This window comes from Pristiophorus japonicus, chromosome 4 (assembly GCF_044704955.1).
Source record: "Pristiophorus japonicus isolate sPriJap1 chromosome 4, sPriJap1.hap1, whole genome shotgun sequence".
Classification (NCBI taxonomy): Eukaryota; Metazoa; Chordata; class Chondrichthyes; family Pristiophoridae; genus Pristiophorus; species Pristiophorus japonicus.
Window position 1 is genome coordinate 155,782,273 of NC_091980.1, and position 15,889 is coordinate 155,798,161.

Consider the following 15,889-nt stretch of genomic DNA (forward strand, 5'->3'; position numbering starts at 1 on the left):
TCCTTCATCCAAATCGTTAATGTATATTGTAAATAGCTGGGTCCCAGCACTGAACCTTACAGTACCCCACTAGTCACTGCCTGCCATTCTGAAAAGGACCCGTTTATTCCTACTCTTTGCTTCCTGTCTGCCAACCAGTTCTCTATCCACGACAATACATTACCCCCAATACCATGTGCTTTAATTTTGCACACCAATCTCTTGTGTGGGACCTTGTCAAAAGCCTTTTGAAAGTCCGAATACACCACATCCACTGGTTCTCCCTTATCCACTCTACTAGTTACATCCTCAAAAAATTCTAGAAGATTTGTCAAGCATGATTTCCTTTTCATAAATCCATGCTGACTTGGACCAATCCTGTCACTTTTTTCCAAATTCACTGCTATTACATCTTTAATAATTGATTCCAATATTTTCCCCACTACCGATGTCGGGCTAATTCCCTGTTTTCTCTCTCGCTACTTTTTTTTTTAAAGTGGGGTTACATTAGCTACCCTCCAATCCATAGGAACTGGATCCAGAGTCTATAGAATGTTGGAAAATGACCACCAATGCATCCACTATTTCTAGGGCCACTTCCTTAAGTACTCTGGGATGCAGACTATCAGGCCCTGGGGATTTATCGGCCTTCAATCCCGTCAATTTTCCTAACACAATTTCCTGACTAATAAGGATTTCCTTCAGTTCCTCTTTCTCACTAGACCCTCGGTCCCTAGTATTTCCGGAAGATTATTTGTGCCCTACTTAGTGAAGACAAAACCAAAGTATTTGTTCAATTGGTCTGCCATTTTTGTTCCCCATTATAAATTCACTTCATTCTGACTGCAAGGGACCTACATTTGTCTTCACTAATCTTTTTCTCTTCACATATCTATAGAAGCTTTTGCTGTCAGTTTTTATGCTCCCTGCAAGTTTACTCTCATACTCTATTTCCCCCCTCTTAATTAAACCCTTTGTCCTCCTTTGCTGAATTCTAAATTTCTCCCAGTCCTCACGTGTGCTGCTTTTTCTGGCCAATTTATATGCCTCCTCCTTGGAGTTAACACTATCCCTAATTTCCGTTGTTAGCCATGGTTGAGCCACCTTCCCAGTTTTATTTTTTACACTGGACAGGGTGTACAATTGTTGAAGTTCATCCATGTGATCTTTAAATGTCTGCCATTGCCTATCCACCGTCAACCCTTTAAGTATCATTTGCCAGTCTATCCGAGCCAATTCACGTCTCATACCATTGAAGTTACTTTTCTTTAAGTTCAGGACCCTTGTCTCTGAGTTAACTGTGTCACTCTCCATCTTTATGAAGAATTCTACCATATTATGGTCACTCTTCCCCAAGGGGCCTCACACAACAAGATTGCTAATTAATCCTCTCTCGTTACACAAGACCCAGTCTAGGATGGCCTGCTCTCTATAGTTGGTTCCTCGACATATTGGTCTAGAAAACCATCCCGAATGCACTCCAGGAAATCCTCCTCCACTGTATTGCTACCAGTTCGGTTAGCCCAATCTATATGTAAATTCAAGTCACCCATGATAACTGCTGTGGAGTGGATCCCAGAGCACAAGGACTCCAGATAAATTGAGTTGGCTTGTTTCAAATTGACCAATTGAAAACTTTGCTCTCAATGTGCACGGTCCCTTTAAATTTCCTGCGTGGTGTCTCCTCGAGCAGCAGGAGCTGGTGAGCAGCCTGCACAGGACCTCGCAATTAGTGCTTGGGGGTGGGGGGACATTGGTGGGCAGCCCTCAACGACTCAACAAAACTTATTAAGCCCACCCCTAGCTTTGGACCTAGGCAGCTGAAGGCACAGTCGTCAATGGTGGAGCGATGAAAATTGGAGATGCACAAGAGGCCAGAATTGGAAGAGCGCAGAGATCTTGAAGGGTTGTAGGGCTGGAAGAGGTTAGAGAGGTAGGGAGGGGCGAGGCCATGGAGGGACTGAACACAGGGTTGAGAATTTTAAAATCGCGGGGTTGCCGGATTGGGAGAAAATGTCGGTCAGTTAGCACAGGGGTGATGGGTGAATGGGACTTGAGATTGAATCAAGCAAGCCTTCAGTTTACAGTATGTGAATTTCGTGCTCATCAAGGCGAGTGCTGGGAAATGGGACACTATCCACCACAAGGGCTCAGTGTTACCATCACAATGACTCAGATACAGCACGGGGTTAGATACAGAGTAAAGCTCCCTCTACAATGTCCCATCAAACACTTCCCAGGACAGGTACAGAGGGTTAGATACAGAATAAAGCTCCCTCTACACTGTGCCATCAAACACTCTCCGGGCGGGTACAGCACGGGTTAGATAAACAGAGTAAAGCTCCCTCTATACTTTGCATTAAACACTCCCAGCACAAGTATGGGCATTAATTCTCACTGCCTTGATTACCCCAAGGGTGCAGTAGTGTAGTGGTTAAGTAACTGGACTAGTAATGCAGATGGGCCTGGACTAATAAACTAGAGAACGCGAGTTCAAATTCCACCATAGCAATTTGTGAATTCAAATGCAGTTTTATTAAGCTGGCAGTCTTGGCTCTGTGGTAATACTCTAACCTCCAAAACAGAAGTTTGTGGGGTCACTCCAATTATTTGAGTGCATCATCTTAGGCTGAAACAAGTGCAGTACTGAGGGAGTGCTGCATTGTTGAAGGTGCTGTCTTTCAGCTGAGATGTTAAACCGAGACCCTGTCTGCCCTCTCAGGTGGATTTAAAAGATCCCGTATAGTACGACAACGCATTGTAATGGGACTTGAAACAGGTGACAGGCAACCCATTCAGACTGGATTGGAGCTATTTTCATTTGAACATTTGTCAATAGGTTAAAACTGGGCACGTAGCACGTAGCACACGTCTCAGGGCTCACCTGCATTGGGCACTTGTAGATCGATCTTGATGTCGAAGTCGTGTGCTTTGAAAAGGTCCTCAGAGAGGTCGGAATTGGATTTATTATTGCTGTCCTCCTTCTTACTGCCACCATGGTCCTGCTGACAAGAACAGACCAGCTACAGACAGCAATTGCTGCATGAAAAAAACACCAAGGTCCACCTAGTAGACCACCTACCTTCCTGGTTCCCAAAGCAAGCGCTCTACTCAGAACTCCTTCACGGCAAACGAGCCAAAGGTGGGCAGCGGAAACATTACAAGGACACCCTCAAAGCCTCCCTGATAAAAGTGCAACATCCCCACCGACACCTGGGAGTCCCTGGCCAAAGACCGCCCCTAAGTGGAGGAAGTGCATCCGGGAGGGCGCTGAACACCACGAGTCTCATCACCGAGAGTATGCAGAAATCAAGCGCAGGCAGCGGAAGGAGCGTGCGGCAAACCTGTCCCACCCACCCTTTCCCTCAACAACTGTCTGACCCACCTGTGACAGGGACTGTAATTCCTGTATTGGACTGTTCAGCCACCTAAGGACTCATTTTAAGAGTGGAAACAAGTCTTCCTCAATTCCGAGGGACTGCCTATGATGATGATGATGATGATGATGATGGAGTCTCATGATACAGCGATAATGGAGTTGTTGACCAATCACAGCAATCAATCTCTATCAATTGGTCTACAACAGACCTAGACATGAGGCGAGGAAACCCCCAGTGGTGGAGCACTTTGGGACCCACAGGTCCAGAGTCACTGGTTCCTCCCAAACACACCACACATTATGTCTTAAATTACTCAGCTACTGGGTCCTAGAATGCATTCAAAACGGTGTCTCAAAAACCACTTCTGTTGGATCTCTGTTCTCCCGAAACCCTTCCAAAAATGTTGCCCCTTGCTGGGTACATCTCACAGTACTTGTGCAAGTAAATGTGCAACCGGTGGAACTGCTCCCAAAGAGCCAGCACCTTCAGGGAAAATGGGAGTGTATGGAGGACAGAAATGCCTCTTTAGAATAGCTTGTGATTGAGAAAGGTGCAACTTAACAGTTACAATACCAGATAATGGAGAGTAGAATGGACTGTGGTACTCCCTCAGAGACTAATACACCAGTGGTTCTGGAGACACAGATAGAACGAAAGGGACATTAAAGGAATCAAGTGATAAGGGGCTAGGGCAGAAAAGTGAAGCTGAGGTAGCCATATTATTTAATGACGGAACAGGTTTGAGGAACTGTGTGACCTACTCCTGTTCCTATTTCTTATGTTCCACAGGCCTGAAGGGTTGTCTGGCAACAACTGGTCCCCAGCAACAACTCGAGCCAGGCCACAAAACCACGAGTGCCTGGAACTAGGGAGAGTCGGAGCCCTACGCCATAACTGATACATCCAACAGGACGACCCATAACCTGTATTACTCCTCCTCATTCTTACCGGTTTGTTTAATTCCAGTGGCAGCTCTGCCTGGGATCCAGAACCATATTTTGCATTCAGATGAGCAATGATCGCAGCCTGGACAGCAGGATCACGGGACTGAGGGAACACAAACACACAGCATTGTAAGCCCTCCCCAATCAGACAGCGTCGTAAACCCTCCCCGACAGCGGTGCATTGGTGATCATTTTCTAACAGTCTATCGACTCTGGATCAGTTCCTACGGACTGGAGGGTAGCTAATGTAACACCACTTCTTAAAAAAGGAGGGAGAGAAAATGGGTAATTATAGACCGGTTAGCCTGACATCAGTAGTGGGGAAAATGTTGGAATCAATTATTAAAGATGAAATAGCAGCACATTTGGAAAGCAGTGACAGGATCGGTCCAAGTCAGCATGGATTTATGAAAGGGAAATCATGCTTGACCAATCTTCTGGAGTTTTTTGAGGCTGTAACTAGCAGAATGGACAGGGGAGAACCAGTGGATGTGGTGTATTTGGACTTTCAAAGGGCTTTTGACAAGGTCCCGCATAAGAGATTGGTGTGCAGAATCAAGGCGCATGGTATTGGGGGTAATGTACTGATGTGGATAGAGAACTGGTTGGCAGACAGGAAGCAGAGAGTCGGGATAAACAGTTCCTTTTCAGAATTGCAGACAGTGACTAGTAGAGTGCTGCACGGCTCAGTGCTGGGACCCCAGCTCTTTACAATATACATTAACGATTTAGATGAAGGAATTGAGTGTAATATCTCCAAGTTAGCAGATGACATTAAACTGGGTGGCGGTGTGAGCTGTGAGGAGGACGCTGAGAGGCTGCAGGGTGACTTGGACAGGTTAGGGGAGTGGGCAAATGCATGGCAGATGCAATATAATGTGGATAAATGTGAGGTTATCCATTTTGGGGGCAAAAACACGAAGGCAGATTATCTGAATGGCGGCAGATTAGGAAAAGGGGAGTTGCAACGAGACCTGGGTGTCATGGTTCATCATCTGAAAGTGGGCACGCAGGTACAGCAGGCGATGAAGGCGGCAAATGGCATGTTGGCCTTAATAGCTAGGGGATTTGAGTACAGGAGCAAGGAGGTCTTACTGCAGTTGTACAGGGCCTTAGTGAGGCCTCACCTGGAATATTGTGTTCAGTTTTGGTCTCTTAATCTGAGGAAGGACATTCTTGCTATTGAAGGAGTGGAGTGAAGGTTCACCAGACTGATTCTAAGGATGGCTGGACTGTCATATGAGGAGAGACTGGATCAACTGGGCCTTTATATACCGGAGTTTAGAAGGATGAGAGGGAATCTCATAGAAACATAAAAGATTCTGACACGGCTAGACAGGTTAGATGCAGGAAGAATGTTCCCGATGTTGGAGATGTCCAGAACCAGGGGACATTGTTTTAGGATAAGGGGTAGGCCATTTAGGAGAGATGAGGAGAAACTTCTTCACTCAGTTGTTAACCTATGGAATTCCCTGTCGCAGAGATTTGTTGATGCCAGTTCATTGGATATATTCCAGAGGGAGTTAGATATGGCCCTTATGGCTAAAGGGATCAAGAGGTATGGAGAGAAAGCAGTACTCAGGGAATGATCAGCCATGATCTTATTGAATGGCAGTGCAGGCTCGAGGGGCCGAATGGCCCACTCCTGCACCTATTTTCTATGTTTCTACGTAAACCTCCCTGATCAGACAGCACTGTAAACCCTCCCCGATCAGACACAGCGTCGTAAACCCGCCCCGATCAGACAGCACAGTAAACCCTCCCCGATCAGACAGCACAGTAAACCCTCCCCGATCAGACAGCACAGTAAACCCTCCCCGATCAGACAGCACAGTAAACCCTCCCCGATCAGACAGCACAGTAAACCTCCCGATCAGACAGCACAGTAAACCCATCCCGATCAGACAGCACAGTAAACCCTCCCCGATCAGACAGCACAGTAAACCCTCCCCGATCAGACAGCACAGTAAACCCATCCCCCACAGACAGCGTTGTAACATAGAAAATAGGTGCAGGAGTCGGCCATTCAGCCCTTCGAGCCTGCACCGCCATTCAATAAGATCATGGCTGATCATTCCCTCAGTACCCCTTTTCTGCTTTCTCTCCATACCCCTTGATTCCTTTAGCCGTAAGGGCCATATCTAACTCCCTCTTGAATACACCCAATGAACTGGCATCAACAACTCTCTGCGGCAGGGAATTCCACAGGTTAACAACTCTCTGCGTGAAGAAGTTTCTCCTCATCTCAGTCCCAAATGGCCTGCCCTTAGCCTAAGACTGTGTCCCCTGGTTCTGGACTTCCCCAAAATCGGGAACATTCTTCCCGCATCTAACCTGTCCAGTCCCGTCAGAATCTTATACGTCTCTATGAGATTCCCTCTCATCCTTCTAAACTCCAGTGAATAAAGGCCCAGTTGATCCAGTCTCTCCTCATATGACAGTCCAGCCATCCCGGGACTCAGTCTGGTGAACCTTCGCTGCACTCCCTCAATAGCAAGAATGTCCTTCCTCAGATTGAGACACCAAAACTGAACACAATATTCCAGGTGGGGCCTCACCAAGGCCCTGTACAACTGCAGTAAAACCTCCCTGCTCCTATACTCAAATCCCCTAGCTATGAAGGCCAACATACCATTTGCCTTCTTCACCGCCTGCTGGACCTGCATGCCAACTTTCAATGACTGATGAACCATGACACCCAGGTCTCGTTACACCTCCCCTTTTCCTAATCTGCCGCCATTCAGATGATATTCTGCCTTCGTGTTTTTGCCCCCAAAGTGGATAACCTCACATTTATCCACATTATACTGCATCTGCCATGTATTTGCCCACTCACCTAACCTGTCCAAGTCACCCTGTAGCCTCTTAGCATCCTCCTCACAGCTCACACCGCCACCCAGTTTAGTGTCATCTGCAAACTTGGAGATATTACACTCAATTCCATCATCTAAAATCATTAATATATATTGTAAAGAGCTGGGGTCCCAGCACTGAGCCCTGCGGCACTCTACTAGTCACTGCCTGCCATTCTGAAAAGGACCCATTTATCCCGACTCTCTGCTTCCTGTCTGCCAACCAGTTCTCTATCCAAGTCAGTACATTACCCCCAATACCATGTGGTTTAATTTTGCACACCAATCTCGTGTGTGGGACTTTGTCAAAAGCCTTTTGAAAGTCCAAATACACCACTCTACTAGTTACATCCTCAAAAAATTCCAGAAGATTTGTCAAGCATGATTTCCCTTTCATAAATCCATGCTGACTTAGACCAATTCTGTCGCTGCTTTCCAAATGCGCCGCTATTTCATCCTTAATGATTGATTCCAACATTTTCCCCACAACTGATGTCAGGCTAACCGGTCTATAATTACCCGTTTTTTCTCTCCCTCCTTTTTTAAAAAAGTGGTGTTATATTCGCAACCCTCCAGTCCATAGACTGTTGGAAAATTACCAATGCATCCACTATTTCTCGGGCCACTTCCTTAAATACTCTGGGATGTATCAGGTCCTGGGGATTTATCGACCTTCAATCCTGTCAATTTCCCGAACACAATGTCCCACCTAATAAGGATATCCTTCAGTTCCTCCTTCTCACTAGACCCTCGGTCCCCTAGTACATCCGGAAGGTTATTTGTGTCTTCCTTTGTGAAGACAGAACCGAAGTACTTGTTCAATTGGTCTGCCATTTCTTTGTTCCCCATTATAAATTCACCCGAATCCGACTGCAAGGGACCTATGTTTGTCTTCACTAATCTTTTTCTCTACTAATCTTTTTCTCTTCACATATCTATAGAAGCTTTTGCAGTCAGTCTTTATGTTTCAGGCAAGCTTCCTCTCGTACTCTATTTTTCCCCCCTCTTAATTAAACCCTTTGTCCTCCTCTGCTGAATTCTAAATTTCTCCCAGCCCTCCGGTTTGCTGCTTTTTCTAGCTAATTTGTATGCCTCTTCCTTGGATTTAACACTATCCTTAATTTCCCTTGTTAGCCACGGTTGAGCCACCTTCCCAGTTTTATTTTTACTCCAGACAGGGATGTACAATTGTTGAAGTTCGTCCATATGATCTTTAAAGGTTAGCCATTGCCTATCCACCATCAACCCTTTAAGTATCATTTGCCAGTCTAATCTAACCAATTCGTGCCTCATACCATTGTAAATTCTCACTGACAGCACTGTAAAACCGCAGAGAGACAGCATTGTAAATTATGACTGTTGACAGCATCGTAAAGAGGCCTTACATTGGAGACGATGGTGGGTTGACATTGGCGCCTAGTGAAAGGGTCCATCTGCTTTGTTCTCTCGTTCTGGACCTCAGCCTGCAGAGAAAGGGAGATACCCTCCATTAAACAGTTATCTCGTCATGTCAGAAGCAATTCCACCCACCACACCCCCCATCATCCATTAGATTCCACTGCGCCAAATTTCGAGCCATTGTAAAGTGAGAGACAAAAACTTCTGTGCAACACCATGATGTTGGGAAAAATGTTCAATGGAACCTCAGTCATTGAGGCAAAGTACTCCAATAGACGTGGCAGCAATACAGCCTCAGGCCTTCCGAGTACTATTTCGCCAGTTTTCTACTGCTCACATCCTATGCAGCACCATCAACCCTGTCCTCGCTAATTTACATTGGCTCTTGGTCCCCCAACAGATTTAAAACTCCCATCCTCGTATAAAAATCCATAAAACTCCCATTCTCCTGTTAAAATCCCACCATGGTCTCACCACTCCCTATCTCGCTAACCTCCTCCAACCTTAACAACCCCTTCCCCCTCTCCCCAAACTCTGATCCACCAACTAGCCTCTAGCATCTTGTGCACCCGCCCACACCCTTTGCTCCACCATTGGCATCTGTGCCTTCAGCCGCCTAGGCTCCAAGCACTGGAATTTACTCTCTAAACCTTTCCATCTCCCTCTCCTCCTTCAAGACTTTCCTTAAAATCCACCTTTCTGAACAAATTTTAGTCTCCCTCTCCTCCTTCAAGACTTTCCTTAAAATCCACCTTTCTGAACAAATTTTAGTCACCCTCAGTATCGTCTCCTTTGGCCCAATGTCCATTTTTTCCTTGTGCCTCAGCAAATTTTTTCCCCATGTTAGAGACACTATATGAATGCAAGTGGTTATAGAATCAGAACACAGGAGGCCGCCATTTGGCCTATCAATGCCAGGGCTGCCTCTTTCCAAAGAGCTGTCCAGTTAGTCCCACTACCCTACTCTTTCCCCATATTGAAGATGAAGAATTTCCCCAAAATTCTTCATTTTCAAATATTTATCCCATTCCTTTTTGAAAGTGAAGATTGAATCTGCTTCCACCACCCTTTCAGACAGTGCATTCCAGCTCACCAACTCACTGCATAAAATAACATCTCATCTCCTCTCTGGTGTTGGAGCTTTCTTTATTAACTGCTTGCCTGGACAAACATTCTCAATGTGCTCCTCTCATCTTGGAGATCCAGCAAACAAGAAGAATAAGTTATCCAAAGGGCAATCAGCCCTCAATCACTTGCAAAGCTTGTGTGGTAAAGGTTGCAAGTACCCAAGTTTCACACAAAGCAGAAAATCCCAGGCCCAAGTCTTCCATCAGGTCAACTAGGTGTTAGCTGGGAGGTCAGTGTTATAAACTTCGGGTCTGTGTGAGATATTCTCTCGGGCTTAGCGTCACCAACCTCGCCCGTAAGTGGACCTTGCGTTCACTATCAGGACTTTACCCGCACTGCCACACAACCACTGGTCAGACGCCAACGTGTCTGTAACAATGAAACTCCCTCAATACACAAACTGGACACTGATTGCCTCGACCCCACATATATTTCTGGTACCCGCTGGAGGGCGGACTGATTAACACTAGTGGGATGAGGCCAATGGTTAAGCTAACATAATATATTAAAACATCTAGAGTAACATGTGTTTTAGCATATTTAGTAACACTGCGCGTAATGTATCAAATAAAGATCACAATATCCCTGCTAGTTGGCCAAATACACTTTTTTGACTAATAGTTTCTCAAACTGATCAGCATGAAATCTAAGCAGGGAGCTCCTGCTGTGTGTCTGGCTTCCGTTCCAGATTTCTAGCTGGACAGGAAACCAAAGGTTTGGCAGCTGACCATCCTCTTAGCTCTCCATGCCAAAGTACTGGCCAGTCACAAATCCAATTAAAATACTGCCCTCCGAGGGAGGTACGGGTCGTTGTCCACTTTCGCCTGCTCGGCTCACATGAATGAAGCTATTCCAACTTATTATGGGTGAATGTTTACTGCAATGTCTTACTGAACCCCCATTGTCTCAAGCCGATGTGTCACAACGAGATTACAATTTCTATGAAAAATATAATTAAGCCCCCTGCCCTGCCCCACCCCCCCCCCAACTTTCACCCCATCTCTACTGAAAGTGATAACTGTTGCTGAGCACAGGTACCAGAGGGACTCACGGCCCTTCGGTACCTCAACCAAGTGGCCAGCCTTCATGGGAGAGTCTAGATAACGAGTGTTGACAGGCTATTAGACTGCAAAGGACATCACAACACATCCCCATTGGCTCAATTTTCCTCTCTCTCTCGTTAATGGGACCAGACTGTGTGCGATAACTGGGGACTGAGAATGGGACCAGACAGCCTTCCTGTGAGAGAACCGGGGACCGAGAATAGGACCGGACAGCCTTCGGGCGGGGTTGGAGGGAAGTTGCTGCTATGTGTTTTTCCAATTCTTTCAGTGTGTCCGGCCATCTGCTACGCCGATTTCCTTAACTCCAGGGAAGGTTTTTCTGGAGAGGCCACATATGCCGGCCTAATCAGAACTGGAGTAACTCTCAGCCAAACTTCCCTAAATGGCCAGAAGTGATGCAGTTGGCTGGTTACGCCCCCTTTGGATGAAAAAAAACTGACTTAAAAAAATCCTAACTGAGTTACACTGGTGCAAATTGATTGGGGAAACTGGGGTTTTTCAACTAAGGCCAAAAAGAGCAGCCTGTTCCAAAAAAAACACTGCAAACGACTGGTGAAAATTGAGCCCTAGAAAGGTGATCAGGAGGAACCCTAGCTGATTTTTTTTCTCCTAACCCAGCAGCAGGGGCCCGTGTGAAATTAGCAATCCCAGGACAGTGGGGATCGCACTAGAAATCTTCTGGTCTTCAATGCATCTCAACTAAATGCTTTCAAATCAGCAGCAAGTAGTTACCCAACAACAGCACTTACCAGCAAAGCCTTCTCTGACTCGACAATGTTCCACTCTCTGTTCCTCTGATTTATGTAGCTGGGAGAAAGGAACAACGGGGTTTTAATAGCGACACTTGTAAAACAAACCCACACTTGGCTGTTCTGTGAGATGCACAGTCATCTCCACGACCAGTTTCAAATTCCGGTTGGAATGAAGGATGGTTTTGCGATGAAGGTGCAAGCTTATCCCCACTCACATCTGGGCTCAGTGACTCCGAACCTGTGGAGCCTTGGGCACATCACCACTTGGCCGAGGGCTCAGGCATCAGCCAATCATGGGAAGGCAGCAGCCTGTGCTGAGCCCTCTCTAAAGCCTCAGTATCTTTCCGATAATATGGAGCCCAATACTGCACTCTAACTGAGGTCATAAAGTTTTATATTGGCTGATCACGATTTCCTAGCTTTTATGTTCCGTCCCGCACACTGAAGCAAAATATTGCCGGCACAGGCACAATAACCTGAATGGCCTCGTTCCGCACTGTACGACACTGAATATTCTATTCAGTTTTTTTTTTAAATCAACCCAAGGCGGTGCTTATAATGTCCTGTAAACCTGTACTCCCAAAGTTCCTCTGCTCTTCCACACCACCGAGCCTATCATTCACAGTATAATTACTGCTTTTTGTCCAACCCAATGCATCACCTCACAGTTACTAATCATGTGGTATGAGGAAATACAAAGATGAAGACTTGTAAAATTGGGTCTTTATTAGCTCATACAACGCAGATTACAGAGCGATACGAGAGAACTTACACATGAGCTGCGAGGATGATTACCCAAAACAAATGTCGATTCTAAAATGTGCTCAGTGTGCTGATTGAACTGCGTCTTGGAAAAAAGGTCATAGTGTGGTCAAACTGTACACATACCAAACTGTACAGTCCCTATACCATGGTCTGGAAATGCTCCAGCGCCAACTTTACTATTCTTCATTCTGGGTCAGAGCCAGGGTCAAGCCCCTGTGGGTGGGTGCCCCATCCTGTCAGAGGAATTAACAGAAAAATCCCCAGAGTGACAATGAGCCATTTAGCTTCTCCAGCCACTGGATTATTCTATCACAGACTCCCCAATCCAACCAACCCCAGAATTGCATCAAGTACCCCAGGTGTGGTCGGACCAGAGCCTATATTGTACCCAGTACCCCAGGTGTGGTCGGACCAGAGCCTCGATTGTACCCAGTACCCCAGGTGTGGTCGGTCCAGAGCCTAGACTGTACCCAGTACCCCAGGTGTGGTCAGACCAGAGCCTAGACTGTACCCAGTACCTGAGGTGTAGTCGGACCAGAACCTAGACTGTACCCAGTACCCCAGGTGTGGTCGGTCCAGAGCCTAGACTGTACCCAGTACCCCAGGTGTGGTCAGACCAGAGCCTAGACTGTACCCAGTACCCGAGGTGTAGTCGGACCAGAGCCTAGACTGTACCCAGTCCCCCAGGTGTGGTCGGACCAGAGCCTAGACTGTACCCAGTACCCCAGGTGTGGTCGGACCAGAGCCTAGACTGTACCCAGTACACCAGGTGTGGTCAGACCAGAGCCTAGACTGTACCCAGTACCCCAGGTGTGGTCAGACCAGAGCCTAGACTGTACCCAGTACCCCAGGTGTGGTCAGACCAGAGCCTAGACTGTACCCAGTACCCCAGGTGTGGTCAGACCAGAGCCTAGACTGTACCCAGTACCCCAGGTGTGGTCAGACCAGAGCCTAGACTGTACCCAGTACCCCAGGTGTGGTCAGACCAGAGTCTAGACTGTACCCAGTAAGGGCAGATTTTGATTGAAGAATTCAATGTAATTTTGCCGATAATGAGGGGCATCCTGAAAAGGTTTCCCCCATTCAGTTCAACCAACTAGAAGAACTACCATTTTTGGAAAAAAGTCTCAGGATTTTCAGGCTGATTTCTCAGGACCTGGGCCACATTTAGCCCAACTGCAATGGGAATATACAATGTCTCCACACATAGGAATATAGGAACAGGAGTAGGTCTTTCAGCTCCTCGAGTTTGTCTGCCATTCAATTAGATAATGGCTGATCTGTATCTTAACTCCATAACCCTTAATACAAGTACTCAACAAAAATTTATCAATCTCAGTTTTGAAATTTTCAATTGACCCCTAGCTCAACTGCTTTTTGGGAGAGAGTTCCAGATTTCCACTACTGTGTGTGTGAGAAGAAGTGCTTCCTGACATCACCCCTGAACGGTCTGGCTCTACAGGCTCTAATTTTAGGGTTAGCCCCCTCCCCCCGAAATAACTTCTCTCCATCTACCCCATCAACTCCATTAATGACCTCAATTAGGGATGTGGGACTTCAGTTACATGGAGAGACGAGAGGAACATGGGTTGTTCTCTTTAGAGCAGAGAAGGTTAAGGGGAGATTTGGTAAGTGTTCAAAATCATGGTTTTGACAAGAGTAAATAAAGAGACACTGGCAGGAAAGGTCATTAACCAGAGGACACAACTTTGAGGTAATTGACAAAAGAACCAGAGGTGACATGAAAAGATTGTTTTTACACAGCGAGTCACAATGATCTGGAATGCATTGCCTGAAAGGGTGGTGTAAGCAGATTTATTAATAACTTTCAAAAGGAGATTGTATAAATACTTGAATGGGGACGATTTGCAGGGCTATTTGGAAAGAGCAGGGGAGTGGGACTAATTGGATCGCTCTTTCAAAAAGGCGGCACAGGCACGAAAGGCCGAATGGCCTCCTTCTGTACTGGATCATTCTATGATTCTATGAATTAGATTACATCTTAATCGTCTATACTCAAAGCAATACAAGCCGAGTCTATGCAAACTGTCCTCAAAAGTGAACCAATTTAGCCCGGGTATCATTCTGGTGCATCTGCACTGCACCCCCTCCAAGACCAATATATCCTTCCAGAGATTCGGTGCCCAGACACAACATTCCTCCCCACCAACCCCCATGGCGTTGCACACACAGACTCAAGGCCAGGCATAGCCTTTAGGTGAAAAGGGGGAGGGTTCGAAGGCTGGAGATAATTGGACCAGGGCATACAGATGGAATTCCATCCCCACTTTAAAGCCATACATTATCTCATTTTTATATAATACTGGAACAAAACTAGCACCAATTTCGGAAGCAGATCTGGTTGGAGCACAGAAGCTTCTCTGCATTATAGGCGGAGGAGCTGGGAGATGCAAAAGAACCAGGGGGGAGATGAGCATTTTTTTTTTTTTAAACATAGTTTTACAGGTTCTAGTCCCACTCCATCCCTCAATCACATAACAAAAACAGATTATCTGGTCATTATCACATTGTTGTTTGTGGGAGCTTGCCGTGCACCCCACATTACAACAGTGACTACACTACACTCCACATGGGGCCCCAGAAGAGGCGAGGGCCGAGGGCAGCACAGGCCAGCCCACACTGCAATGTGTGTGTGCACTCGGTCCGTGCAGCAGAGCCTGGTCTCCAGTTAGTCTTGGTTAACCCTTGTCACTGGACCAAGACCTAGCTCTGTCAAGCCCGTGTGGTGGCTGGTGTGCAACGGCCACCACACATTAAAAAAATCCACACAAAGGCATCTTCCACACTTCAGGATGTAGTTCAGGGTCTGGAATATTAGGTCCTTTATTGAAACACCTGTGAACTCATCGCTTTTTGGCGCGGAAGCAAGTCACCCTCGCTTCAAGGGGCTGCCTATGATGATAATGACGACACTCCAAAAGTACTTCATTGGCTGTAAAGTGTTTTGAGATGTCCGGTGGCCGTGAAAGGCGCTATATAAATGCAAGTCTTTCTTTCCAGCGACTTGAGTATAAACTAGGCTGACTCGAGTGTAGTACTGAAGGAGTTTCCAGAGGTGCCATCTTTCCGATGAGACGTTACACCAAGGCTATGTCTGCCCTCTTGGGTGATGTAAAAGATTCCATGGTACTATTTGAAAATCAGTGGTATTCTCCCCAGTGTCCTGGCCAACATCACAAACAGATTATCTGATCATTTATTTCATTGCTGTATGTGGGAGACTGCTGTGCACAAATTGGCTGCCATTTTTCCTACATTACAACAGTATACTTTGGGATAACCAGAGGTTGTGAAAGGTGCTATCTAAATGCCAGTCCTTTCCTTACCTGATGGCAGAGATGTTTTTGGTGCGAAGTCTATCGAGGGCCTCTGCCCGTTCTTCCAGTTCATTCAGCTGGTCTTGGATTTGTCGGGCTTTATCTGGCTCACCCGCTTCTTCTGCCATTGCCTTAAGAGAAATGGAAAGAATGACTTATTAGTGGAGTGGAGATAACGGGTACTGGACAATACTGTAACACTCAAAATAAAAGATAGACTCTCACCATGATAAGCTGTCATTTGAATTGGCAGGAGAAAACGCTCAGGTCGATCCAAACAACAAAGATA

At 46.3% G+C, this 15,889-nt stretch overlaps 1 protein-coding gene across 3 annotated transcripts in view; it reads right to left on the reverse strand.

Annotated features, from left to right (window-relative positions):
* The window catches only part of rtf1 (RTF1 homolog, Paf1/RNA polymerase II complex component), a 114,608-nt gene that overhangs the window by 5,325 nt on the left and 93,394 nt on the right, over positions 1–15,889 (reverse strand). For 2 of the 3 annotated variants that reach the window (XM_070878692.1, XM_070878689.1), the window contains 5 exons: positions 15,610–15,731; positions 11,495–11,552; positions 8,541–8,618; positions 4,308–4,406; positions 2,864–2,984 (listed from right to left, as the gene is read on the reverse strand). In XM_070878692.1, coding sequence (XP_070734793.1) covers positions 2,864–2,984; positions 4,308–4,406; positions 8,541–8,618; positions 11,495–11,552; positions 15,610–15,731 — 478 coding nt within the window. The remainder of the gene's footprint in view (positions 1–2,863; positions 2,985–4,307; positions 4,407–8,540; positions 8,619–11,494; positions 11,553–15,609; positions 15,732–15,889) is intronic. The other variant, XM_070878690.1, reaches the window with a different exon arrangement.